The following is a 27,194-nucleotide window of genomic DNA, read 5'->3' on the forward strand; positions in this document are numbered from 1 at the left end:
GGCGTTACTGGCCTACGCGGACGCGATCATGGCGGCGAGTAAGACCTAAGAAGGCTGGTCGTGGCTTAACTACGACGAGCGCTTCCGGGACAGGATGGAGGAAAACAAGTTCATGTCCTGGGGTTCACAGGATGTGGGTTTGTGGCTGACGCAGATGGCGGCTAAGGTGTCGACAGGGGCCTCCGGGTTAGGGAGCGCCACGGGGGGGGGGGGGGTCGGCGTGGCCCTTTCGGAGGGAGCCGCCCGCGGGGGGCCCAGTCAAGGTGGGAGGGGGGCGCAGCGACGTCTGTTGGCGTTTCAACCGCTCTACTTGCATCTTCCCGGACTGCAAGTTCCGCCACGCCTGTTCGGTGTGCGGGGCGGGGCACCCCGCGGTGCGGTGTAGCAAGCGGCCGGGGGATGGCGCGGTAGTCGTCCCCACCGGCAAGGATCCCGGCAAGTAGGTGGAGGCGGCTGGCCGCCACACCGGTCCGCTTGGGGGTCATGCTTCCCTGGCTATGGGCCTACCCAGTGAAAAGGGCGGCGGAGCTGTTGAGGCAGGGCTTTGCGGTAGGGTTTCGAATCCCGAGCGTGGTGGGGGGGGGTCAGGGGAGGGGGAGCCAACTGCCCGTCGGTGCGGCGCATGGTGGCGATTGTGCGGGACAAGTTGCGATCGGAGATTGCCCTCGACCGGATTGCGGGGCCGTTCGAGGTTTCCCCGTTTCCCAATTTGGTGCTCTCGCCGTTGGCGGTAATCCCGAAGCGGGAGGCAGGGAAATTTCGGCTGATACATAATCTTTCGTTCCCGGAGGGCGAGTCGGTGAATGATGGGATCCCCAAAGAGTTGTGTGCAGTGCGGTACGCTTCGTTTGATTCCGCAGTGAGGGTGGTGCGCCGGTGTGGGCGAGGGGCGTTGATGGCCAAGGCGGATATTGAGGCCGTCTTCCGGTTGTTGCCGGTTCACCCGGAGTGCTTTCAGTTGTTGGGATTTCGCTTCCAGGAGGCGTTTTACGTGGACAAGTGCATGCCCATGGGGTGTTCGATTGCGTGCGCGTACTTCGAGGCCTTCAGTACCTTCCTGCACTGGGTGGTGGGGCGGCAATGGGGTTCTCGGGATGTCATCCACTATTTGGACGACTTTCTGTTCGTCGGACGGGCGTCGACGGGCGATTGTCTGCGGGGTCTAGAGTGCTTCCAGAGGGTGGCGGCGGAGTTTGGCATTCCACTCTCGGGTGATAAGACGGAAGGGCCTACTACCAAGTTGGTTTTTCTCGGGATCGAGTTGGATTCCGAGGCCATGGTGTCGCGTCTGCCGGTGGATAAGGTGGAGTGGTTGCGGGGGTTGGTGCAGGTGGCGTTGTCCCGGGTTAAGGTGTCCTTGGTGGAATTGCAGTCGCTGGTGGGCAGCCTCAACTTTGCTTGTCGGGTGATCCCGATGGGACGGGTGTTTTTGCGGCGTTTGTCGCACGCCATGGCTGGGGTGCGCAGGCGGCATCATCGGATTCGCGTCACGGCAAGGTTGCGGGCGGACTTGCGCATCTGGGACAGTTTCCTGGTGGCGTTCAATGGTGAGGCCTTTTGGCAGTCGAGCCCCCTGTCCAATCACGATCTGGATTTGTGGACGGACGCGGCCGGTTCGGTGGGTTTCGGCGCTACTTTCAGGGCTCCTGGTGTGCGGCGGGGTGGCCGGAGGAGTGGGTTACGTCCGGGGTCACGAAGAACATTACGTTCTTGGAGCTGTTTCCTATTGTGGTGGCTATGCACGTCTGGGGTGAGCGGTTGCAGGGTACGCGGGTGGTTTTCTGGTGCGATAATCAGGGGGTCGTCGAGGTCATCAACAAGAGGGCGGCCCGGTGCTTGCTGGTGTCGGAGTTGCTGAGGGATTTGGTTCTGCGTTGCATGATGCTGAATGTGACGATTTGGGCCTGGCACGTGCCGGGTGTGGACAACAGTGTGGCTGACTCTCGTTTCAAGTGGGAGTTGTTTCGAGAGCTCGCGCCGGAGGCAGATACCTGTGGAGCTGCGGTGCCGTCTTCCCTTTGGAGGTTCGGTTCCCTGAGGCGTGGGACATGCTGCGGGCCTCGTTAGCCCCCTCTACATGGTCAGGTTATGTGGGGGGGGGCCAGGAGGGTGGCGGCTTTCCTGTCAGTGGGGGGATGGTCGGGGGCCCGGTGTCGGACGTGGCGTTGGTGCGTTTCCTGGAATGGGCGAGAGAGTGGGGGTTTTCTCATGCGGCGGTCGGGAAGCAGTTGGCGGGTTTCTCCTTCTTCATGCGGGCGCATGGGTGGGGCTTTCCCGCGGGGAGCTTCGTGGTCCGCCATGTATTGGTGGGGTGGTCTCAGGCGGTGGGTCGGCGGCCGGACCGGCGGTTGCCTATTACGCACGAGGTCCTGGTAGGGTTGTGGGGAGCGCTGCCGGGGTTGTGCTCGTCCCCCTACGAAACGGCGTTGTTCCAGGTGGCGTTCGTTTTCGCGTTTTTCGGCGCCTTCCGGATCAGTGAACTGGTAGCCAGGGCGGCCGGGAGCGCGGACTGCCCGGGGATCCTGGCTCGTCACGTAGTGGTCACGAACCGTTCGGTGGTGATCCATATTCCCCGGTCTAAAACGGACCAGAGGAGGAGGGGGTTAGACGTGGTCCTCGGGGCGGTGGAGGGGTTGTGTACCTGCCCGGTGAGCAATGCGGCGAGGTACTGTCTGGAGCGGTCGATGGGGCCATTGCCGTTTCTGGTGCACGGAGATTTGCGGCCGCTCACGAAGTATCAGTTCGAGGCGTTGCTGCGCAGAGCAGTGGCTGCGCTGGGGTTAGACGCGTGGCGCTTTGGGACGCACTCCTTCCGGATAGGGGCGGCGACGTCGGCGGCTAATGCAGGTTTGCCAGGAGGGGCAATTCAGAGGATTGGGCGGTGGCGGTCCCAGGCGTATCAGGGTTACATCCGGCAAGGGTGGGGGGCCTGGGGTGCAGGTTACTAATGCTTGTTTCTTTGGCAGGTGCGGCGACCGTGGGGCAGTCTGTCTGGATAATCGGCCATTCTTATGCCTTCTGGGCGCACAGGCATGCCTGCGGAAGACCTTACGGGCCTCACCTGGATTTGACCAGCAGGGGGGTGCGAGTTTACTGGTTGGGGCGGCGGGGGATGGGGTGGGATGAGCTGCTCCCGTGTGTGCGGAGGGAGCACGAGCGGCTGGGTCCGCCGCGAGCCCTGGTGGTGCACCTGGGGGGCAACGATTGGGGGACCATGACGGGCAAGCAGTTCATTGCCATCGTCCGCAAGGACCTGATGACCGTGTCGATCTTGCTGCCGACCACGGTGCTGTGTTGGTCGGACATTATCGTGCGGCCTGCTGAATGTGACCGGATCATCTGGAGACAGAGCCGTTCAAAGGCCAATCAACAAATTGGGTCCTGGTTGGCCAGGCTAGGCAGGCGCCATATTCGGCATGAATGGTCGTGGGGTCAGGTCACGGGTCTGTTTGGCCGGGACGGGGTCCATCTTTCATTTTTGGGGATGGACCTCTTCCTGAATTCCATTCAGGAGGTCCTCGAGCAATTGTTCCCTCGGTAAAGTGGGGCCGCATCTTTGGGGGGTCACGGGGCTTGGTAAGCCCGTGCCTGTGGCGGTTGGCCCGAGCCAGAATAGTTGATGTTTGTTAGTTAATGGGGGGTTTCAGCTGGAAGTGGATGGCGGTGACAACTGGGGCTGTTGTCGGCGATGGGGGCTCCTTGCCGGAAAGTGGCGGGAGACCTGGGGCCCTGACTCCTTGCAGGTTGGCGGCGGGAGTCCACCCGGGTTTGCTCCTTGCAGGCAGGTGGCGGGAGTATACACCCGGCGTGAGAGGCGGGGACTTCGAGCCGGGTGGCTGGCGGCGGCTATCCTGCCGGGGGAGTGGCGGATGGCCGGGGGTGGAAGCTGAAACAGGGGGATGATATAAGTTTTAATGTGTCCGGGCTCGGGCCTCTTTGTTAATAAAGCTGCGGCCTTATTTTACCCCAAACAGTTGTGATGATGGTTATTTGGCATGTGAAAGGGTGTGGAAGGGAGCGAGTGTGGTCCTGGATGCCCATATTATGGAAGCCCGCCCCGAGCCCGTCTCGGGGCGGGCAGGATAATGTGGGCCCAGGCCCACCGCGGGATAGGGCGGGCCTAGGGAGGTCAGCGAGAGGGCAGCGGGGGGGGGGGGGGGGGGGGGGGGGGGTGGGAGCAGGGACGCCGGGCTGTCGGCAGGGATTGGCCGCCGAAAGGCGTTGCCTGGTGACGCCCTGCTCCCCCCTCCCCTCAGGCTATGCCGGTGAGGCAGCGCGCGATAGGGGAGCAGGAGAGCAGGCACACGTGCGTGAGCAGGCGGGCGCGTGCGGACGGCGAGCGGCGGTCTTGCATTTTCCCTCCCACCCACCCTTCGGCCTGGTTCTTGTGGTTTGGGGGGTGTTGTCGCAGCAGGGGTGGCGGTTGGCCCAAGCCAGAATAGTTGATGTTTGTTAGTTAATGGGGGGTTTCAGCTGGAAGTGGATGGCGGTGACAACTGGGACTGTTGTCGGCGATGGGGGCTCCTTGCCGGAAAGTGGCGGGAGACCCGGGGCCCTGACTCCTTGCAGGTTGGCGGCGGGAGTCCACCCGGGTTTGCTCCTTGCAGGCAGGTGGCGGGAGTATACACCCGGCGTGAGAGGCGGGGACTTCGAGCCGGGTGGCTGGCGGCGGCTATCCTGCCGGGGGAGTGGCGGATGGCCTGGGGTGGAAGCTGAAACAGGGGGATGATATAAGTTTTAATGTGTCCGGGCTCGGGCCTCTTTGTTAATAAAGCTGTGGCCTTATTTTACCCCAAACAGTTGTGATGATGGTTATTTGGCATGTGAAAGGGTGTGGAAGGGAGCGAGTGTGGTCCTGGATGCCCATATTATAGACATTACTGGTGAATCCTGGGGAGGTCAGGAGGGTAGGCAAGGGCTTTAAGCTGGTGAGAAGGGTTCAAACTTTTACTGAAAGGGAAGAGCCAGGGTATATTTTTTAATATTTAGCTTTTTTGGCCTCCCCCACAAAAAGACAGAAAAAAGCCACAAAATTTTGTAGTTGTTTCTATTATTTTTTTAGACCCATGAAATGAAACAAAATAGGAAATATTGCTATTTCCTATTTTGTTTCTAAGGACTGCACACCCCTAGTTGCAATATCCTAATTCAAAACAGAAATGACATTTCATAATTAAAAGTTTATAACATACATTTTGAGAATCACATACGGGCCGATTCAGTAATGTCCGCGGGAGAGCGAGCAAACGCCCGCTCTCCCGGCGCGCGCACAGGCCACTCGCCTGTGCACGCGATTCAGTATTTAAATGAGGCCCGGCAGTAGAAACAGGCAAAAGGAGGCGCTAGGGCACTAGCGCGTCCCTAGCGCCTCCTTTTGGCCCGGAGCGGCAGCTGTCAGCGGGTTTGCCAGCCAACGCTCAATTTTGCCAGCATTGGTTCTCGAGCCCGTTGACAGTCATGGACTCGGAAACCGGATGCCGGCAAAATTGAGCGTCTGATTTTTTACCTAATAGCCACGGGCTGACTTCAAATTTTTCTTTTCTTTTTTTTTTTTTTTTACTTTTTTTATCCTTCGGGACCTCTGACTTAATATCGCCATGATATTAAGACGGAGGGTGCACAGAAAAGCAGTTTTTACTGCTTATCTGTGCACTTTCCCGGTGCCCGAAGAATTTAGCGCCTACCTTTGGGTAGGTGCTAATTTCTGAAAGCAAAATGTGTGGCTTGGCTGCACATTTTGTTTTCTGAATCGTGCAGGAATACCTAATAGGGCCATCAACATGCATTTGTACCGTGTGCCACAGGCTCAATTTTCCTGATAGCTTTAACACCTTTTAATTCAATCCTTTCAATAAAACTGCCAGGAATCTGCCTGCCTTCAAGTTCTGCTCTTGCTCCAGCCCATCTGTTAACAAACAGCCTGGAGGTAATCTTCTTTGCATGTTGAGGGTGCTATTAGGTTTGGTCCAATGGCAGGTTAACAGTGTGCTCTGTCGGAGCACACTGTACTGTAGTGGCCTGATAGAGTCAACTATTTATCCCACTATAGGAGGGTCATCTAATAACGTAAGGTGAAGTTTTGGTTGTGAACTAGGGTTTTGGGGCCAGTTTTACATGCACAGTCAGATGTATGAAGAGAACAGTACATATCAGTGAAGATTGGATGTGATTTGTAAGGAGAAAAGATATACAAAGATGAGATTTCTACAATGTTCTCTCACCCTAGCTTGATGCATCTCTACCTGGGTACTATCAAGCTAGGGTGAGAGAACATTGTTGAAATCTCATCTATATGCATCTTTCCTCATTCCAAATCACATCCAATCTTCACTGATGTGTACTGTGTTGTTCGAATGGCTGACTATGCATGTAAAACTGACCCCAAAACCCAAAACCTCACCTTGCGTTATAGATGACCCTCCTATAGTGGTATAAATAGATGACAATTATGGTTGTCACACCAGAGGATCTCTCTCTCTCTTTTCCTCTCTCTCTCTTCCTCCCCCAAAACACAATTCACAAAATAATTATCACAGCTTCCATTTTGGGTATATCACACAGCTTAATGCCAGGAAAAAGGTGTAGGTAACTTACAGCATTAAAAACATGCGATAACTTGCATTTTGCTATCACACACTGTGTTAATGCCCCTCATTTTCATAAACTTCTCCCCTTTGAATACATTTAAAAAATTTGCATTTGCATCTCGCAATGCAATAATGCCCTAATGCTCACGATAATGCCCTAACACAATTTGAAAAAATGAACTTGTTAAATTGTTGATTTTTGTACTTAGTACATTTTTTATTTGTTTGTATTTTAAATATTGTTTGAAAACAAGCAATATGAATAGTTTACATTAAAAAATTACTTTATTTACATAGTTAGAGCTATGACTAGTACCTCTTGTAATGAAATATAAAACGGAATGTCTACTATCATGCAATGAATAGAGGGCTTAATGTTTTTTAAGTTTTATAAATGTCATGTTTTTATTAGCTTTGTTATTTTATTACTTTTTATTGTTTGTATTTTTTAGATATTTTATTCTTTGTAAATTCTTTTTTTACCCTTTTTGGTTAATATTATAGAAGCTTTTAATTGTAAATCGCTTAGGAACTTTGATTGACAGTATAGAAATTCTTTAAACAAATACAATAAATAAATAAATACATAAATAAATATGCAATATTATATAAATTCGCCACATAATTGTCACAGAATTTCAAACAACCTGACATAGAATTCTCTAGCTCTTGCCACAGAACCTTGAAAAATCGTGTGCAGGAAACTGGGAGTTCTGTTTCTACACTACAAAGCTATGAAACACAGTAGGTCACCAAAACCTTCACAGAAGATTTATATCTAGCAGCTACTTCCCTGGAAAGAATCAAAACTAACAACAATACTTGAAAGTTCAATGTAGTGGTATTGATTGTAGGAAAAGAACCAATGATAAGTAGAAATGTGTAAAGAGAAATTCTGTCAGCATCTGGGTGTTTGCCATCACATCTTTTTTTCAGTGCTCATATTGCTACCTCCCAGTGAAGGATTTTCCTTGTCAGACAGAAAAAGTTGTAAATGGATTTCTTCATCAGATTTTTTGTCTTCTTTCCCTTCCTGGCTTTCAGAAGGACTTTCTTCATCTTTGTTGCTAAAGCTGAGCTCTTCTTCTGAATCATTTCTTCCACAATCTATAGTGGTCTTTTTCAGTTTCCAAAAATAAGATTTTAAATGTTTTCAATTTATTAGTGCTTAGGTCTTTTTTTTAACTTTATTTCAACATATACACAGCACTCACAGGGTGCTATACTAAAAATACATCCAGGTAGGAGTCCCTTATCTGTAAAGCTTGCGCTCTAAAGGCATGACCTACTAGCATTTTCACATACAAAACAGGATGGGAGAAAAGTCCTAGTAAATCAGGCCCTAACAGGCTGATGCAATATCGACACGCATTAAATGGGCACGCATGATTGAGTGCCTGCTCTCTTAATGTGTGCCGAACCACCTCTCCCGAGCACCTGATTTAATATTTAAATAGGCTGCCATTGTAAAAAGTAGGCGCTAATTAAAATTGTGTCTCCCTAGCCCCTTCTCGGCATTGGGTGCCCAGGTGAGCTGGTTATCATTGTGGGTTAAGAAAAAGATGACTTTTTTTTTTTTGGTTCTCCTCTTTTCAGTTCCTCTGACTTAATATTGCACTACATTGCATCGGTCTGATGCATTACGATGTAAAGTGACTTGCTCAAGGTTCCAAGGCATGTCAGTTGTAGATGAAAGATTTGAACCCGTATCTAGAAGGTATAGAACCAACCCATTGTTGTGGGAGTAGACCCTTGGACCGAGATAGAATTGGCGCAACCCACAGAGAGGAGCGATGTAGACCCCACCATTGACAAGAGGAGCTGGCTGGAGCAGATGCCCAACAGGAACTTCACCAATACTAGTCAAGAAAGCAAACAGAATGTTGGGAATTATTAGAAAGGGAATGGTGAATAAAATGTTAAATGTCATAATGCCTCTGTGTCGCTCCATGGTGAGACCGCACCTTGAATACTGTGTATAATTCTGGTCGCCGCATCTAAAAAATATATAGTTGCGATGGAGAAGGTACAGAGAAGGGCGAACAAAATGATAAAGGGAATGGAACAGCTCCCCTATGAGGAAAGACTAAAGAGGTTAGGACTTTTCAGCTTGGAGAAGAGACAGCTGAGGGGGGATATGATAGAGGTGTTTAAAATCATGAGAGGTCTAGAACGGGTTAATGTGAAACAGATATTTACTCTTTCGGATAATAGAAAGATTAGGGAGCACTCCATGAAATTAGAATGTGGCACATTTAAAACTAATCAGAGAAAGTTCTTTTTCACTGAATGCACAATTAAACTCTGGAATTTGTTTCCAGAGGATGTGGTTATTGCAGTTGTTGTAGCTTTGTTTAAAAAAGGATTGGATATGTTCTTGGAGGAGAAGTCCATTACCTGCTATTAATTAAGCTGACTTAGAAAATAGCCACTGCTATTACTAGCAACAGTAGCATGGAATAGACTTAGTGTTTGGGTACTTGCCAGGTTCTTATGGCCTGGATTGGCCACTGTTGGAAACAGGATGCTGGGCTTGATGGATCCTTGGTCTGACCCAGTATGGCATGTTCTTATGTTCTTGTTCCCTTGTGGTTGAGCCCTCGGGTTCCATGGCTGGCTGGACGTATGCGCGGGCCTCTGAGGAGATGTAGATCCATCGTGTAGGGTGTAACTGGCCAGCACAGAGAGAAATGGAGTCAGTACGAACAGTGGTCGAGGCAGGCGGCAGCCAGCAGAGACTGGTGCAGGCTCTGGGCAGAGACAGTGGGAGTTCATTCAGTGTTGTGGTTCAGGAAGAGGTCTGGGTAGGCATTCAAGGAAGTTGATGAGCAGGCAGTTGTCAAAGGCAGGCAGAGGTTAATCAGCATCAAGGTATAATCCAAAGTCAAGTCCAGGAGTCCAATCTGAAGATGCAAGGAGAAGAGGAACACCAGGTCAGATGAGATGCTGAAGACAGATGAGGGAAGGCAGACTACGAAGATGAGAACTCAGGAGAAGACCAAGCTTGCGACACACAGTGGAACAGGAACCAGGAGGCCTAGATCAGGATCCAGGAATGCATAGGCAATTTTCCATTCCAAAGAAGACGGCCTATTGCCGAGGTGTTGGAGGGCGTTTCATGATGTAATCAGAGGGCACCATGATGGATTTCCTGTTGTAGACTCTTTAAATCACAGCAAGTCAGGCTCGCACGCACGCACGCCTAGGGAGGCTCTGCAGCAGCACCCGTGGCAGCATCAATGTTGCCCCAACCATGCCATGGTGGGTGGCCATGTCTTGGCTGGAAGGATCTGTTGCGCAGTAAGGAGACTATCAAAATTGGTCCGGGTCGGACCAAGCGCGAGGGGCTCAGGATGGACCCATGGTAAATCAAACATAACAGTACACCTTCCTTTAACCCACTCCCCCCAGCGGGTTTGGGTTTCTTGAGGTGCGAGGCATGAAATTCCTTCAGGCAGTTTTTGTCCAATATATTGGAAGCGGGCTCCCATGTATTCTCCTCCAGACCATACCCTTTCCATGATATCAGGCATTCCCACCTCTTGGCTCGACATCTGACGTCCAGGATTTCTTCTGCCCGGTAGGTAGCATCTTCTTCAAAGGATAACTCTTAAGGCTTGGGAGGTTTCCTGAAGGGCCACGGGAGAACTAGAGGCTTGAGAAGGGAAACATGGAGCACATTGTGAATTCCTAAGGAAGCTGGTAGGTGCAACTGGTAGATTACTGGACCCACCTGGTGGGTGATTTGGAAGGACCCAATGTAATGGGGGGTGAGTCTCATGGTCAGCATCTGGAGTCAAATATGATGGGTGCTATGCCAGACCTTGTCCCCTGGCTTAAATGTTGGTGCAGATCTACAGTGGGTGTCTGTGGTTCTTTTGGCCCTCTCTGTCTCCTTCTGGAGCATCTCTTCAGTGCTTACCCAGAGTTACTGGAGCTCCTGGGCAGTCAATTGGGCCATAGGAGAGGGGACGGTCTATGGAATCAGTAACGGGGGAGACAGCTGTCTTCCATACACAATTTGAAAAGGGGATGACCCAGTGACAGAGCTGATGTGTGAATTGTGGGAAAACTCTGCTCATGGAAGAAGTGTGCCCTGTTGTCTTGGCGATCATACACATAGACTCTAGGTAAGACCTTTAGTATCTTGTTGGTCCGCTTGGACTGGTCATTAGCTTGTGGGTGGTATTTCGTTGTATAATCCAGGGTGATGTTGATTTTTTTACAAAGGGAGCACCAGTACTTGGCTGTAAACTGAGCCCCCTGATCAGGGATGATATCTTTGAACAGGCCGTGCAGGCAGAAGATGTGGAGAGTGAATAATCAGTCTAGCTACGGTGCTGAAGGAAGGCCAGGAAGAAGAATAGAGTGAGTCATCTTTGAGAACAGGTTGACTACAACCCAAATAATTGTGCAGCCATTAGAGAGGGGGATATCCACCACAAAATTGGGGGATACATGGGTCGAGGGTTCCCTGAGGACTGGCAATGACTATAACAACCCCCAGGGTCATCCCACTAAGGATGTCTGCTGTGCGCAGGTGGGATAAGAGTTCACATAGGCCCGGACATCTCTCTGCATTTGGGGCCACCAGTAGTATTTCTGGAGCGGCACAAGACTGCGACACAGGAATCGTGGGACCACTTTAATACTTTTTCTTAGAGTTTTCATGGAACAATCAACTTCCCTGGTGGAATGGTCATAGTGGAGGCCAGAAGGATCTGAGCCGGATCAATAGTGTGCCTGGGTGGATCCAGGGTGTCCTCTGCCAGGAAGGACTGGGAGAGGGCATCCACTCAGACTTTCTCGGTAGCTGGCCGTCCCTCAATTCAGAGTCAAAACTTGCGAAGAACAGTGACCAACACACTTGGTAGGCATTCAGTCTTTGACTAAGATGAAAATGTTCTAACTTTTTGTGATCGGTGTAAATGTTGCGAACGCGCCCAGCAGGCCCTAGGGAGGGATACAGAGGCGCAATCACCGGCTCCTGGGAGAGAGTGAGCCCTTGGCCCATGGGGCAACTCAGGGAGGAGCCCCAAGACACGTCCCGAGGGAGGTGAGCAAGTACAACCTGAGAGGCTGATTGCGGACCATGCAGAGAGAGGGACATGCACAGGATGGAAAAATGGATCCAGACAGCGCTTGAAGGGAGGCCCAGCTGGAAGGGGACTCGTTACCCGAAGATGGACACCAAATGAGACGGATTTACTCCCACAAAAGTCGGCTGGAGACGAAGACCAGTGGATGGCAAGGCTGCTCACGGATTCGTCAGGATCAGAATTGGAACGAAGGATGTCGGTACACAAGAGAATGGTACCTCCGGACACAAGGACATCGGACATCTGGAATCTAGATGAGTGGACATCTGGACATCTGGATGAGTGGTCAGCTGGACATCTGGAACATCTAGGTACAGACTCCAGGGCTTCAAGAAGGGAAAGCCAAGGACTGGAACATACCACAAAGAAAGTCCGATGAGGGACGAGACCCAGAACATCAAACTGAGACATCGGGAACAAGAAGAACATGGAACATGAAGTCATCTGGTCAGGAGCAGACCACGGAGGACCTTGACCAGAGAAGAGGAGACATAGACGAGCATGGAATCCGATGGAAGCTGGAAGGCTCCATTGGAAGCCGATTCGAAGGCCCTGAGGAACTGAAGCAGGGCCTTTATATAAGGCTGGTCCAGGAAGTGCTCTGAAGATTTCATCCGGTGGGGCCGTGGACTGTTTCCTGTAGCTGATCCTTTAAATGAGACAAAGAGGCGCGTTCCCGTACCTAGAGAGATACCGGATGAAAGAAGAAGGAACTGAGGCCTGCAGCAGTGTCCTGCCGCATGAAGGAGAGAGGGCAGGCTGGAGGTGGCTTCCTGCCGCAAAGAGGAGCTACACTGGGATGTCCTCCTGCCCCAAAGAAGAGGAGAGCGGCAGTGGCTCCATGCCGCAGGCAGGGATCCTGACAGGGACTTCCCCACTTGCTGAGGGCTGCATCAGTGGCGCGGCTCACTGCCACGAAGGAAGAGAGTGGCAGCGGCAAAGCCACGAGAGAGGTCCCGGGAACGGGGCCAGGCTGCAAGAAGGAAGGGCATCTTCAGCGGCACCAGAGCCGTAGGAACGAAGCCCGTCAGCAGCAGTGGCGGCAGAGCCCCGTCAGTGGCGATAGGTGGCCTGTACACAGGATAGGGTACACGGACAGGATCGTAACAGTGAATGGTAGTGTTATGTTGAGCACCCTTGAGCCAGTGGCACCATTCCTGAAGAGCAAGCTTGAAGACAAATAGTTCTTTGTTCCCAGATCCATAATTGCGTTCTGTGGGGGAGAATTTCTGTGAGAAGAATGAGCAGGGGTAAAGGACCCCAATATTGGAGTGTTGACTCAGTACTGATCCTACCTCCAGCGAGGAGGATAAAGGGATGTGCGGGGTCAGGATGATGGAGGCACAGTTCTTGTAGGAATGTTGTAAGTGCGTCTGAAGGCTAGGCTTTGGTGTTGCCTACCTTTCGGGTGAATGCTGTGAGTGGAGCCACAATCTAGGAGTAGTTGGGAATGAAATTCTGGTAACAGTTAGTAAAGCCTAAGAATCTTAGCAGGGCATGATGACCGGAGAGTTGCAGCCAGTCTTGGATGACCTTATCTGGATCCATATGGAAGACTCTCTTTCTCAAAAAGGCATTTCTCTAGCTTTGCGTATAGTTTGTTATTTCATATTCTCTGAAGAACTAGGCAAACATCCTGATAGTGGGAAACAAGGTCCTTAGAGAAGATGAGAATATCATCAAGGTACATGATGGCACAAACATAAAAGAGGTCTCTAATTTTGTTAATCATTTTCTGAAATACAGTGGGGGCATTATATAACCCAAAGTGCTTCGCCAGATACTCGTAGTGCCCATCCCGTGTATAGAAAGCTGTCTTCCATTCATCCCATATTTGATCCAAATTGGGCTATAGGCCCCACATAGGCACAGCTTTGAAAATACTCTAGATCCCTGGAGAGGGTCGAAAAGCTAGGAGATGAGCAGTAAAGGATATTGGTCCTTCTTTGTTATTGCGTTCAGCCCCATAATCAATATAGGGGCATAAGGATCCATCTTTCTTGGACATTAAAAAGAACCCTGCTCCAGCAGAAGACATGGAGGGTATGATGAAACCCAGTCAATGATTTTCTTGATTTACTCAAACATCGCTTTAGTCTCTGGGGCTGACAAGGAATAAGCACTCCCTCGAGGTGGTTCAGTGTTAGGTAGCAGATCAATAGCGCAGTTGTACACCCTGTGGGAAGGCAAGGTCTCAGCCTCCTTCTTGGAGAAGACATTGGTATACTTGGCATTCTGGGGAGGCAGCCCTACCAAGGCTGTCACGAAGGGCAGTCGTGATTCAATGGTTTGCAGACATGAGTTGTGGCACTGGGAGCCCCAGCTCATTAGCTGTAGTAAAACCCAGTCAAAGTGAGGAGAATGAAGTTGCAGCCAGGATAACCCCAAAACAATGGTGTGTACTGCCTTATCAATGACATGAAATACTATGCTCTCCATATGTAGGATACCAGTGCAGAGGAGCAAGGGAGCCATAGCCATGGTGATCCAGCCGGGGAGAGGCTCCCTATAAATGGAAGAGATGATGTGGGCATCTTCCTGGGAACTACGGGAAGATGTAAGTGGCTGACGAGGGCTTTCATTATAAAGTTTTTCCCGGCACCAAAGTCAACTAGTGCCAGGGTGAGAAACTCATGGTTATCAAGAGAAATAACCACTGGAAGGGCCAATTGAGGAGCTAGAGTCATGAAGCCTAGGATCACCTCTCCACAAGATGCTAGGCATATTAGTTTCCTGGCTTCAGAGGGCAGCATGCAAGCTGGTGCCCAGTCCTGGCACAGTAAAAGCAAAGGCCCAGCTGGACTGGAAGGTTCATCTGCATACTGCCCTCAGCATTCCCTGGGAGAGGATTCCAAGGGTCACAGCAGTCCAGGCTTTGAACTCCACAGCCCCAGCTTCCAGAGGCCCCACACCCTTTGTAGTAGAAGAGGACCAGAAGGCTCATCTGCATACTGTTCCCAGCATCTCCTGGAAGAGGACTCCAGAGGTCACAGCAAGTGATCCAGGCTTCAAACTCCACAGCCCCAGCTTTCAGAGGCCCCACACCCTTTGCAGTAGAAGAGGATTGGAAGCTGCATGAAACTGAAAACTCTGAATCCATTGAGAGAAGATCAACTTGCAGGTGGTTGAAGTGAGTCAGTTAGTATAGCTTTGGGAAATCTTAGGACTTAAAAAAGTTTGGAAAGAGGTGAAATAGTGGGGTATATTCCTTGGAGTTTGTGTGTGTCTGAGATAATAAGCAAGCCAAAGGGAGTTAATTCTAGTGTCTGTCTTTCCCTCCCACCCAACCCTAGCTCATCCTTTAATTTACAGTCAAAAGACACTTTCTCATTAAAAATCAATCAGACTCTTATCAAAAACATACTATTGCACCAGCCCTTATTGAGAGTTTAATCATCCCCTTGTAGATCACTACCAGATTAATTAGGAATACACCTATACATTTAAAGGACTCTAATTGTACACATTCCAACTCCCATAGCAACCTAAACATAACTAGGGATTCTACAGAATCTTAGCAGGGCATGATGACCAGAGAGTTACAGCCAGTCTTGGATGCACTTGACCTTATCTGGATCCATTTGGAATATTCTCTTTCTCAAAAAGGCATTTCTCCAGCTTTCCGTATAATTTGTTATCATTATGATCACTTGCAAGTGACCCCACCATTACCTCTCTCACTAAATCCTGTATTCCACTAAGAATCAGATCTAAAATAGCTCATTGGTTCCTGAACCAATTGCTCCATGAAGCAGTCATTTATTCCATAAAGGAACTTTACATCTCTAGCATGTCAAAGGCAGCAGTGCCAGGTGCAAAGGTGATAGATCTCACCTAGATAGGATTTTAGAAAGTGCTGGGTAGGTGCCAGCTGTAGTGGTACATATGGGCACCAATGACATAGGAAAATGTGGGATGGAGGTTCTAGAAGCCAAATTTAGGATTTTAAGTCAAAAGCTGAAATCCAAAACCTCAAGGGTGGCATTCTCTGAAATCCTCTCTGTTCTATATGCAGGTCCCCAGAAGCAGGCAGAGCTCTGGAGTGCTAACACTAAGGGGCGGATTTTAAAAGGGTTACACGTGTAATATACGCGCGTAACCCTTTTAAAAGCCTCCTGCGCGCGCCAAGCCTATTTTGCATAGGCTCAGCGACGCGCACAAGTCCCGGGACGCGCAAATGTCCCGGGGCTTGAAAAAATGGGCGGGGATTGGGTGGGCCGGGGGCGGGCTAGGACGGGGCCGGAGCCTCCAGGCACAGCGGCCATTTGCAGTAATGTAGTAACCAAAATGATGAGGGGCATGGAACAGCTCCCCTAAGAGGAAAGGCTAAAGAGGTTGGGGCTGTTCGCCTTGGAGAAGAACAGCTGAGGGGGATATGATGGAATTCTACAAAATCATGAAAGGACTTAAACAGGTTAATGTAAATCGGTTATTTACTTTCTCAGATAAGAGAAAGAGTAGGGGGCACTCCATGAAGTTAGCAAGTAGCTCATTTAAAACAAATTGGAGAAAAATATTTTAAACTCAATGCATAGTTAAGCTCTGGAATTCATTGCCAGAGGATGTGGTTTGTCAGTTAGTATAACTGGGATTAAAAAAGGTTTGAATAAGTTCCTAGAGGAGAAGTCCATAAACTGCTATTAATGAATAAGGAATAGTACCTTGGGATCTGTTTAATGTTTGGGTACTTGCCAGGTACTTGTGACTTGGATTGGCCACTGTTGGACACAGGATGATGGGTTTGATGGACCCTTGATCTGACCCAGTATAGCATATTTTATGTTCTTATGGCCCTGCTATAATCGAATGGCAATGGGGCTATGTCTTGGAGAAGGTGCCTTTCCAACAGGCTAGGAAAAGCTCTTAAAGCCATCTACACATGCAAGTAGACCATGATCAAAGATGGTTAAAATGGGGATAAAATAAATAAAGTTTCAATAAAACATAAGGCATTAATTGAAAGGACTTAGGTTGAACAACTGCAATTGGTTGGAGGTGAAGTAGAATCATTTGAAAAGTTTGTATTCTTTAAGACACATTTTTGAAACTTTTCTCAACACTGTCATCTGTACACAGTGCTGTTCTTCCCCCTCCTCCCTGATCCATCACACCTGACCCAAATCTTCTACTTAGTTCATCTTCATATCAAGACTCATAACACAGGGCATGATGTCTTACCAATGAACACAGAGACAACATGGCCACAACTTATGAATAGAACGTGAAACAAACAAGTAATAACACACATGATCAATAGTGTAGAGATTTTGTGATTCCATGTATTTTACTTCACAACTACAGAGCTAGAAGAACAGGTTTTGGTATCTTTGAAGGCTGGCAAGTTCTAGTAGACTATTGCTGGCTCTGCCATTGATTTTCAGATGATTAGAAGCTATAGAAGTATGCTTCCTTCCCTTGATTTCACGCTGCCTGTCCATCAAAGTTCAAGGGTGAACACACATCCCCACCTTGTTTAAAACAGTTTGAATGCACATCCATTCTATCTGCCATAGGCTCTGGTAGTGAAACATCAATTGTCAATGTTGCCACACTCATTGGCTGTGGCTATATCCCAAGATCTTTAAACAAACTGCTTCAAATTGCCTCCTGGATATTCACATTGAATAGGTATAAACTAAAGTCTGACAATGGACTTCAGTAATCTGTATAAACCTGGGCAATCTACAGTGATTGCCCAGGTTTATACAGCCTACCAACTCTTAAGTGTTTACTTCTGCATCCATACATTTAACCATTTTATTGCACATACATAGATCTGGAACCAAACATACAAACATCATACTAGGTTGAGAGAACATTGCACAAATCTCATCTTTGGGTGAGTGTCCTCACTCCGAGGGTCATCAAATCTTCACTAGAGAGCACTGTTCTGTTTGTATGTCTCACTTTGAATGAAAGTGGCCCCTAACCCCTACACTAATACTTAAACCTCACCTCAAATTACTAGGTGGGCCTCCCATACGGATATAAATACCTATCTAGTGTGAGGGTCTCTCTCTTTCTCTCTCTCTCTCTCTCTCATAGCTAGGTTGGCAGTCTGGGAGCTTCAAACTACAAAAAACCTTGCAACAGGTGATACAGCTTAACACTACTGAAAAAGGTGTAGCTAAAATCAGTGTTAAAGCCATGCAATAGGGCTTTACAAAATGGTAAACCCATTCCTAACTCCTCCTCTTTTTCAGATTTGCATCGCATTATACGATGTGGTGCTATCACATGCGTTAACGGCACTTTTCGCATGTGATAAGCCCTTAACACCTTATAGCATTTTGATACATGACCCTGAAAGTAAGGAAGCTGGAATCAAAACAAAAAGCAGACTTAGGGCCTCATTTTCTAAAGTATCGCAGGTGTAGCTATTGGGAGCAAAATAGGCAGCGAAAAGGCACCTACCTTTTCACTGTCCATGGCGTCAGTGCAGAGTCGGCCCCGGTGTTGCCCCGACTCCTCCTCTTCCAGGGACGACTCCACCCTGACTCCGCCCCCATCCTGGTATCGCACGCGATAAGGGACTTTTCACGTTCGAAAGGTCCCTTATCGCGTGCGAGCGGCTTGGAAAATGAGGCACTTAGTGTTGGCCATCACTGATGCAGAGTCCATCAATTTTAACAAATTAATTATCTGGTCAAAGAAGATATATTTCTAAATGCAGAGGTCTAGGTCAATGAAATAATTTATTTAGCCACTCAAAGGATTTAAGAGGTTGATGAAGTTAAATTGAGTTTACTCCTGTGGTACAAATCCTCTAAGATTAAATTACTGTGAGATTGCATAGCTTAGTCACCAGCAACTCAGATAACCACTCTTTATCTATTTTTCTTTCCAATTACATATTGCAATGCTATTGGCTGCTAGCAGTTGGGACCACAAGACCTCATTTGCACAAGGGGGTTGAACTATTATCAATATGATGTCAGATGGGGTGGTTATGTTAAATCCAGAGATATGGGGTGGAAAATGTTCCCATGTTTTATTTTTCCTTGAAAAATATTCCATTTCTAAAAATTCATTGTTTCATAAAATTAATTAGTAACAATATTAACCAAACTTGGTAATTTCCATATTTGGATTTGTTTCAGAATAATTTTTAAACCACACAGGGAGGGTAATTTTTAAATACATTTCTGTAAATAAAACAATGCTTTTAGAAAATTAATCCTCCTATGTATGGGTAAATGTATGTGCATAGTGCCACTATATGCATAACTTTACCTGCAGTGAGAAGAGACTTTTCCAGGAGTAAGGAAAGATTTACAATTCTGTGCTTAATTTCAATTTTCAAAAGCATGCACATGCATTTTCTCAAAAAAATATACCTACCCAAATTAACAGGTGTAAATGTATTTGGGTAGTGTTCTAGAGATTGAAAGTAGGTGCTTGTTTTCATTTTGAAAATAGGTGAAAAACAGCAGGAGAAATATATCCACGGACTTTGCACTAATGGGGTAGTTAGAAAGTTACCCCCCAGTGTCTTTATTGATTTTTCTCCCCAATTAAATATTTCAGTTCAAATACTTAGCTACATAAAACTTTGAGAAACAGTATGGGAAAATAATATGAAGGTTTTTTTGGGAGGTAGGGTAACATTATTTAGATCAAATAAGAGGCCAAATCAGATCACAAATCAATTTAGAACATCCAAAAAATGTGCATGTGGATGATTGGCATGCTATCTGGACTTCAGTTTGTAAGCTTATTATCTGCAATAAATCTACAGAATTATGTCAGTTATTTCACAGGTGCTATAGGTATCCCCCATATTTTCCCAAGTTCAATAATTCCAGCCTCTTTGTTGGTGAGGATGGGTTACAGCTGCCTCTTACATACATATGTGGTGGAAATGTTCTTTGGTAAGAGGCTTCTGGTCAGAAGAGAAACACTGGTTGTGATTAATCACTCCTTCTTTCTTTCTTCTCAATTGTCTCTTTTGGGGCGATGAAACAGGGTGACCTTGCCTGGTTCATAGTGACTGCTCTCATTTTTAGGTTTAAATTTCTTTTATTAATTTTCAAAATTATCAACAACAATAAAAAAAAAAGAATACAATATAATCGGGTGCACTGCGGCTCGAATAACTATTGCTTTTTTCTGAAAGTAATCTCCGATTATGGATCACTAGAGAACAGTAGTGGTGAAGACAGCATCGATGGAGAAGATGACTTATCTGCAAAAGAGTTATCTGGAGGGTTACGAGCAAGTCTGGGGTCCTTATTGGTCATGGTGTAGTACTCATCCATAGAAGAAAGTCTGACTGAACTGTATAGTTTCCAGGGTACATTTATGAATCTTGCTTCTGCTTGTGTTTGGAATTTGTTCCCTCTCTGATGGCTTATGCATGACATAAAGTCATGTAACTTTCTAACTACATTTTTATTAAGGCAAGTGTGCCTTGTGCTTCAAAGGTTGAGAAACACCAGGCTAGATAATTATTGATATTTTTTCCTGTCTTTCACCATAGTCCAGATTCCAGTTAATGCTTGCAGGTCTGCAGTGTATTAATGTGCAATATGTACATGCATGTTATCATTACCAATATGTACATGCATGTTATCATTATCAATATATACATGCATGTTATCATTACCACTGGTTTCCCAGCAGTAGTTAATGCTAACATGTATGCAAATGACCCAATTAAAAAATAAAGTATCTCAGCAACTGGATGCACCTAAGAGGTTTAACAAGAGATATGGGTTTTCCAGAAAATTTCCAAATGCAATTGCTTTTCATTTTCATAAAATTAGCATATATTCTTTCCGCAGAAAATGTTAAAATGCAAATGTTCTTTAAATAATTTTATTTTTTAATTGGGTCATTTGCATACATGTTAGCATTAACTACTGCTGGGAAACCAGTGGTAATGATAACATGCATGTACATATTGCACATTAATACACTGCAGACCTGCAAGCATTAACTGGAATCTGGACTATGATGAAAGTCAGGAAAAAATATCAATAATTATCTAGACTGGTGTTTCTCAACCGTTGAAGCACAAGGCACACCTGCATTAACAAAAATGTTGTGTGGCACACCAGCCTCCGGCCTTGACCTGCTGCCACCACTGCGCTAATCTGGGCAGCCCTGGCCTTTCTGCTGCCATCATGCTGATCCTGCTGGTCCTGGCCCCACCACCATGCTTATCCTACTAGCATGGCGTCACTGCCTGAGGATTCTGCTTTGGTTTTAACAGTGCCTCGACCAGTCCCTCTGCTGAAGGTGAGAATCATGATTTGTGCATATGCGCAGATGTGCTTTGATGCTCACCTGGAACACCTTACAATTCTGTAATACATATGGGTAGATTTTCAAAGCTGTACGTGCGCAAAAACGGGCACTTATGCGCGTAAACGCCAGTGGCGTGCAAATCCGAATTTTGCATAGAGGTATTTGTGCGCGTAAGTGGCCCTGCGCGCACAACATTACGCAAATAAAAAGGGGCGTGTCGGGGGCGTGTCTGGGCGTAGACCGAACATACGCGCGACACGCATAACTCCACCGGCACGCGCTTCCTAGTTCACGTGCGTATATTTACTACTGCTTTTTGTGTGCGCAAGGTATGAGTGAAGGGTCTGCGGCTGCTGTCTGACATCGGTAAAGTGCCAGACATCTGGCAGAAGGGCAGAAGGTGGAAAGGAGAGGCCGTGGGGGAGTAACCAGTGTTATCTGGGACAGTAGAAGTGTTTCCCATAGCCAACGTTAATGTGCGTATAATGGTAGGAGAGAGAGCCTCAGAGCGTCTAAAGCCAGCCATTCCTTGGTAATTCCCTGTCTACACATGTTCACAGCAGCAATATGGCTCCTGCAATCCATAAGGCTCAGAAGGGAAAGAGAGAGGAGGAGGAGGAGAAGACTGCTGATACAGAGGCGGTACCCGTTACACAGAGTCTACAGGACTCACACCCAATTTCTCGATCTGTCTGAGGAGGAAGTAATGACCCGTTACAGATTTGATAAGGAGACTATACTGTCCCTCTGCCGAATGTTAGAGGGTGACCTACAACCCCTCACGCAAAGGGACCATGCCTTGCCTGTACACATCAAGGTACCTTCCTGGCATTTCTGGCTACCAGCACCTTCCAAACACCGCTTGGCCTGACGTCTGGAATCACTCAGGGTGCCACCTCACACACAACTTTATCTCCTTCCCCATTGGAAGAGAGGAACAGCATGGAACCATGAGAGACTTCTACCAAATAGCACGCTTCCCCTCGGTCTTGGGAGCTATTGATTGCACCCACGTGGCCCTAAGGGCACCAGGAGGAGATGAGGCCATCTACCGCAATCGCAAGGGATTCCACTCACTAAACATGTAGGTGGTGTGCAACGCCAAGGGCCTCATCACGAATGTGGTGGCTCGCTTTCCTGGATCCACCCACAACGCCTACATTCTCACCCAATCCAGGATCTATGAAGAGTTCCAGCTGCGACACATCACTGGGGGCTGGCTCCTAGGTAGTACAGCAACCAACAACAGCACCCACCTATATTAGTAGAATCACTATATGTAGGGTGCCACAGTAGGCATTCGGTTTGTAAGCCCTGTGAGCTGTACCCCAGTGAAGCACAGATGTAATATAACCTTCTGTTTTTCTCTTATGCTACAGGTGACAGAGGCTATCCCCTGAAATCCTGGCTCATGATTCCCATGGCCAGCCCCAACACTGCAGCTGAGACTCGCTACAACAGGGCACACCGTAGGACCAGGGCTGTCATAGAGATAACATTTGGCATCCTGAAATCACGCTTCCGCTGTCTGGACAGATCCAGTGGATGCTTCTTGTACTCCCCCTCTAAGGTGTGTGAGATATTCCTAGCCTGCTGTATTGTACATAATCTGGCACTTAACAGACACATCCCTGTACCAGAGGAGGCCCCTGAAGAGAATGAGGAGGATGAGGACATACAGCTGTCCATGGAGGAATTGGACGAAATACATTGCTTGAGCCAAAGGCGGGCGATACGAGAAAGGAACACTTTCATAGAAAGCCATTTCCATAGGTGATAAATGTGCATTTATTAACAAGTGTGAAAAATGTGATAATTAAATAAAAGTAACAAGGAACAACTGAAAACTTGTCACAGTTCACTTCCTCGGCCGTCCTCTCCTATGACCATCAGGAAGCTTAGACTGGCCCACCCGGGTACTCCAGCGCAGGGGACTCCTCCCACTGCTTACACTATCCTCAGAGGGCAGAGGTGCCTGGGGCACATCCAGGGCATGGCTACAGGAAGGAATAGCCAGGGGCAACAGCTGTTCTGGGCCTGGTGGTAGAAGCATCACAGGAGGTGCAGGCGGGGGTGGTGGTGCAATCCACAGATAGCCTGGAAGAGGCTGAGGCGCAGGTGGCGGTACTACACCAGGCGCCTCTGCACGGGCAGGTGGCATCCATGGGTATGGAGGCCCATAAGGTGGAGGTTAATACATGAAAGGCCATGGAGCCGCTGGTGGCTGCGGCTGCACGGGAGGCAGCCGCTGCAGCATCTCCCTCCAAACCTCCGTCTGCTGCTCAGTAGCCCGGCAAAGGTCTTGGAGGCACACCTGAATCCCGTCACACCCCTCCCTGACAGTACGACGGAGGGAACTTGCTTCCTGTTGCACCACATCAGACAGGCCAGAGATGGCGTCCAAGAGGCCGGCGCCCTGCTGTAACAGTCTCTCTGCCTGCCTGGTATACGGGTCGGGGTTTGGCTGGTCCGACGCACTGCTGTCCTGCTACCGATCAGGTTGCATTTCAGCCAGTGGGTCCTCCGGCTCCTCTCCCTGCCGCTGCTGCTGCTCCTCCTCCGCAGGCTGTTCCATGTGTTCACGGGCTTCCCCCTCCTCCTATTCCGATGAGTCAGGGACCACCCACAGACGCCGGTACAGCCTTTGGGGTCGTCTAGGTGCAGGTCCGGGTTGCTCATCATCTGGCTCCCCTAAATTGAAAAGCATATGGGAATTAGCACACTGACAATAGGGGTGTGATGTACTTCACTCCATACGTGATACATGCTACAGTAGCAGCCCTGACTAATACTCCAGTGGTAGTCACATAGGACTTGTCATGACGCCCCTGGGGTATCATGTGTGGCATAGTGGGGCCGTCAACCACACCATGTAGCATCTGCCCAACAACCCCTTCTGGACACAGAGGGTTGTCAGTGTGCTGCATGGAATGTGGTAAGTTACCAGGCAGAGCTAGAACAGAGAGCCCTATCATAGGAACTGCACTTTAACCCTCTACCTAATCGAGCCCCACTGTTTATGCATTCCATGGACACATGACCTGTGCAATATGCTATGGAACCTGTGAAGTAGGCATGTCTGCTAGAGGAAGTTGGAAGGCAAACAATAGGGGAAGGGTAGGAAGGGGCTGAAGGGGGGACATGGGGAATGGGGGGGGGGGGAGGAAGAGTGAGAGGCCCCCTTTGCAATGTTGAACCTCCAATACTGAGCAGGTGACATTGATCATATGCCTCACATCAATTCCCATAGAACTGTACCCTCCCATTGCTGACAATGTTGAAAGCCAGCATTGTGTGCCTGCTTACCCATGTGCACCAGCAGACACTCGGACAGTCTACATTGCCCATAAGAACTAACATGCACTAAATATTGTAAGACAGTCTGTATACTATACTGCTTGCTGAATGACCACATATATACTGCATCACCATACACACTAGGGATGTGAATCGGGCTTCGGACGATTGAAAATATCGTCGATATTTTCAAAATCGTCAGAAATCGGGGGCTCCCCCAAAACGATAGGAAAACCCCATGTTATTGATCGTGGGGGTTCCCTTATCATTTTGGGGGAGGGCAGGAAAAACGTCACACAAAAATAACCCCTAAACCCACCCCGACCCTTTAAAACTAACCCCTTAGCTTCCCCCACTCTCCCGATGCCCCCAAAAACATTTGGGGGTCGGGAGGGTGGGGTGCAGGAGATCGCTCCCGGGGGTGCAGGAGATCACTCCCGGGGGTGCAGGAGATCACTCCCGGACCTCCACTGGACCACCAGGGGCTTTTGGCAAGTCTTGGGGGACCTTCCTGACCCCCACAAGACTTGCCAAAAGTCCAGCGGGGGTCTGGGAGCGACCTCCTGCACTCGGACCGTCGGCTGCCAGTATTCAAAATGGCGCCGATAGTCTTTGCCCTTACTATGTCACAGGGGCTACTGGTGCCATTGGTCAGCCCCTGTCACATGGTAGGAGCACAAGATGGCGCCGGCCATCCAGTGCTCCTACCATGTGACAGGGTCCGACCAATGGCACGGATACCCTGTCACATGGTAAGGAAAAGGGCCATCAGCGCCATTTTGACTAGTGGCAGCCAATGGCCCGGGAGCGGGAGGATGGCCTGGAGCAGGAGATCGCTCCCAGGACCCCCACTGGACCACCAGGTACCTGTAAAAAGTTTTTGGGGGGTCGGGAGGGTGGGTTTTTTGTTTATCGGCTCGGGCGCAGCCGATAAACAAAACCACAATTGGGCCTGATGAAAAAAAACCCACATGTGAATCAGAACCGGAATCCGAACCGATTCCGGTTCCGATTCACATCTCTAATTCACACCTACCAGAGCAGTGCACACTGTCCTGCTAGTGTACTACCAAAAGTGGAGCTCTGCAATGCTTTGTGCTGGCTTGGTACATACATCTGTACAGCAGCCCTGGCTGTAATCCTGGATACTGAGTGCTGTACCTGAAATGGCCACAGTGTTGGCTATACAGGTTAACAGTAATAGGTACATGAAGACATATGCTGCTATACTGTGAGTAGGTACATGGATAGGATTACAGGGGAATTGACAAAGTTGTAGCTCTCTTTACCTTGCTGCTCTACACGGCGCATGGTGTCAAGCTGGTCTACGCCACCCACAGCTGCCTCCGAGATGTTACCCAGTATCAGCTGCTCAGAGGCTGAGAAGGTTATGTGGCTCCGTTCTCCCTCAGCAAGTCGCCTGGCCTGCTTGCGCTTTACCAGTCTCCTCATATCTCTCCACTTATGCATTAGTTCCCCAATACTGCGATTCTGATGGAACACGGAGTGCACAGCGTGCCTGATCCCTCTCCAGATCTGCTCCTTCCTGTATGCACCCACTGTATGAGACCATGGACCATACAGCAGATCCCAGTGCCGTATAACATGATCCACCAGCATGTCAACCTCAGCTGGCATGAAGTTCGACTTCCTGAGGAGAACAGGACGTGCTTGAGCCATGGTGAAGATGCCCAGTGAGTGGACCTGCCATCTTTTTAAAGTGAGCCCAATTTGCACATGGCCCTCCCCAGTGGGGCGTAACCTACATGCACAGCTAATCCCATCAGCGCGAATAGCAAGTAAGTGCGCCAATAATTAAAATTGATGCGGTATATGTGCGCGCTGGGTGACTTGTGCGCGTCGCCTATTGATTTTCATGAAAATGTGCACGCCGCCTCTTGATTTTAATGAAGATGTGCGCGCCACCTAAGTACCTCAATGGAGCTGGACGTAATGGCCTATCAAAGAGATGGGTGGGCAGCCATTAACCAATATATGCCACATGTGCGTGCTGTTGTACCTCCCAACAGGTAATTACGGGTAATGAACTACCACTTTGTGTCAATGCCCTACAGAGTGTGGGAGGTGCTGATTAGCAGCTGGCCATGATTGAGTTGGCCTTCTCTGTAGGCTGCAGTGCTCCCAAGTCTCTGCACATACTACTCGATTGCATCAGATGTAGGATCCAGAGAGTGAAAAATGTAGGTAAGGTCGATTTACTGAAGTGTTTGAAGGGGACCTGTTTTTAATCGGGGATACTTGTGTATACTGTCTGATAACTGGTCACCAGTGTTTGATATGAAGGGGGACCTTCGCTGTCTAACATGTGTAGTCTGCTTCTCAGCAGCCTCTCTGAGGTGCAATATCCAGGCTTTGTATCTATTCATGATTGTATGTCACTGCATTGTCCGCCCACTATAGCAGCCCACCGAACAGCCTGGAGAACCGTCTCATAGACTGTAGAGGAGATGTGCGCCTGGCCCATAGACTCTAGCGGACATGTGCGCGCCGCATCGGCTTCAGTAAAGTGTATGGGCGAGGTGGCCATCTCGAGTACAGTCTATGGGCCAGGCGCACATGTCCGCTAGAGTCTATGGAACGGCTCTCCAGGCTGTTTGGTGGACTGCTATAGTGGGACTGCTGGATCCTAGTCTTTTCACTTCAACGTTGCCTCACCCATAGACTGTACTCGAAATGGCCGCCTGGCCCATAGACTGTAGCAGAGATGGCCACCTCGCCCATAGACTGTAGCGGAGATGTGCGCGCCACATCGGCTTCAGTAAAGTCTATGGGCGAGGCGGCCATCTCGAGTACAGTCTATGGGCGAGGCAACGTTGAAGTGAAAGGACTAGGATCCAGTCCCACTATAGCAGTCCACCAAACAGCCTGGAGAGCCGTCCCATAGACTCTAGCGGACATGTGCGCCTGACCCATAGATTCTAGCAGACATGTGCGCTTCATC

General features: G+C 48.9%; 1 protein-coding gene across 1 annotated transcript; it reads right to left on the minus strand.

The window, feature by feature from the left end:
• Nucleotides 1-3,643: 3,643 nt before the first annotated feature.
• LOC115092829 (myb-related transcription factor, partner of profilin-like) lies at nucleotides 3,644-27,037 on the minus strand. Its single transcript, XM_029604166.1, has 5 exons — nucleotides 26,922-27,037; nucleotides 25,490-25,883; nucleotides 23,414-23,626; nucleotides 4,530-4,712; nucleotides 3,644-3,886 (listed from the first exon to the last, which is right to left on the minus strand). Exons 1-5 carry the CDS (start codon nucleotides 27,035-27,037, stop codon nucleotides 3,644-3,646), a joined length of 1,149 nt encoding a protein of 382 aa, XP_029460026.1.
• Nucleotides 27,038-27,194: the final 157 nt, after the last annotated feature.

The sequence above is a fragment of the Rhinatrema bivittatum genome, chromosome 1 (assembly GCF_901001135.1).
Source record: "Rhinatrema bivittatum chromosome 1, aRhiBiv1.1, whole genome shotgun sequence".
NCBI classification, from domain to species: Eukaryota; Metazoa; Chordata; class Amphibia; order Gymnophiona; family Rhinatrematidae; genus Rhinatrema; species Rhinatrema bivittatum.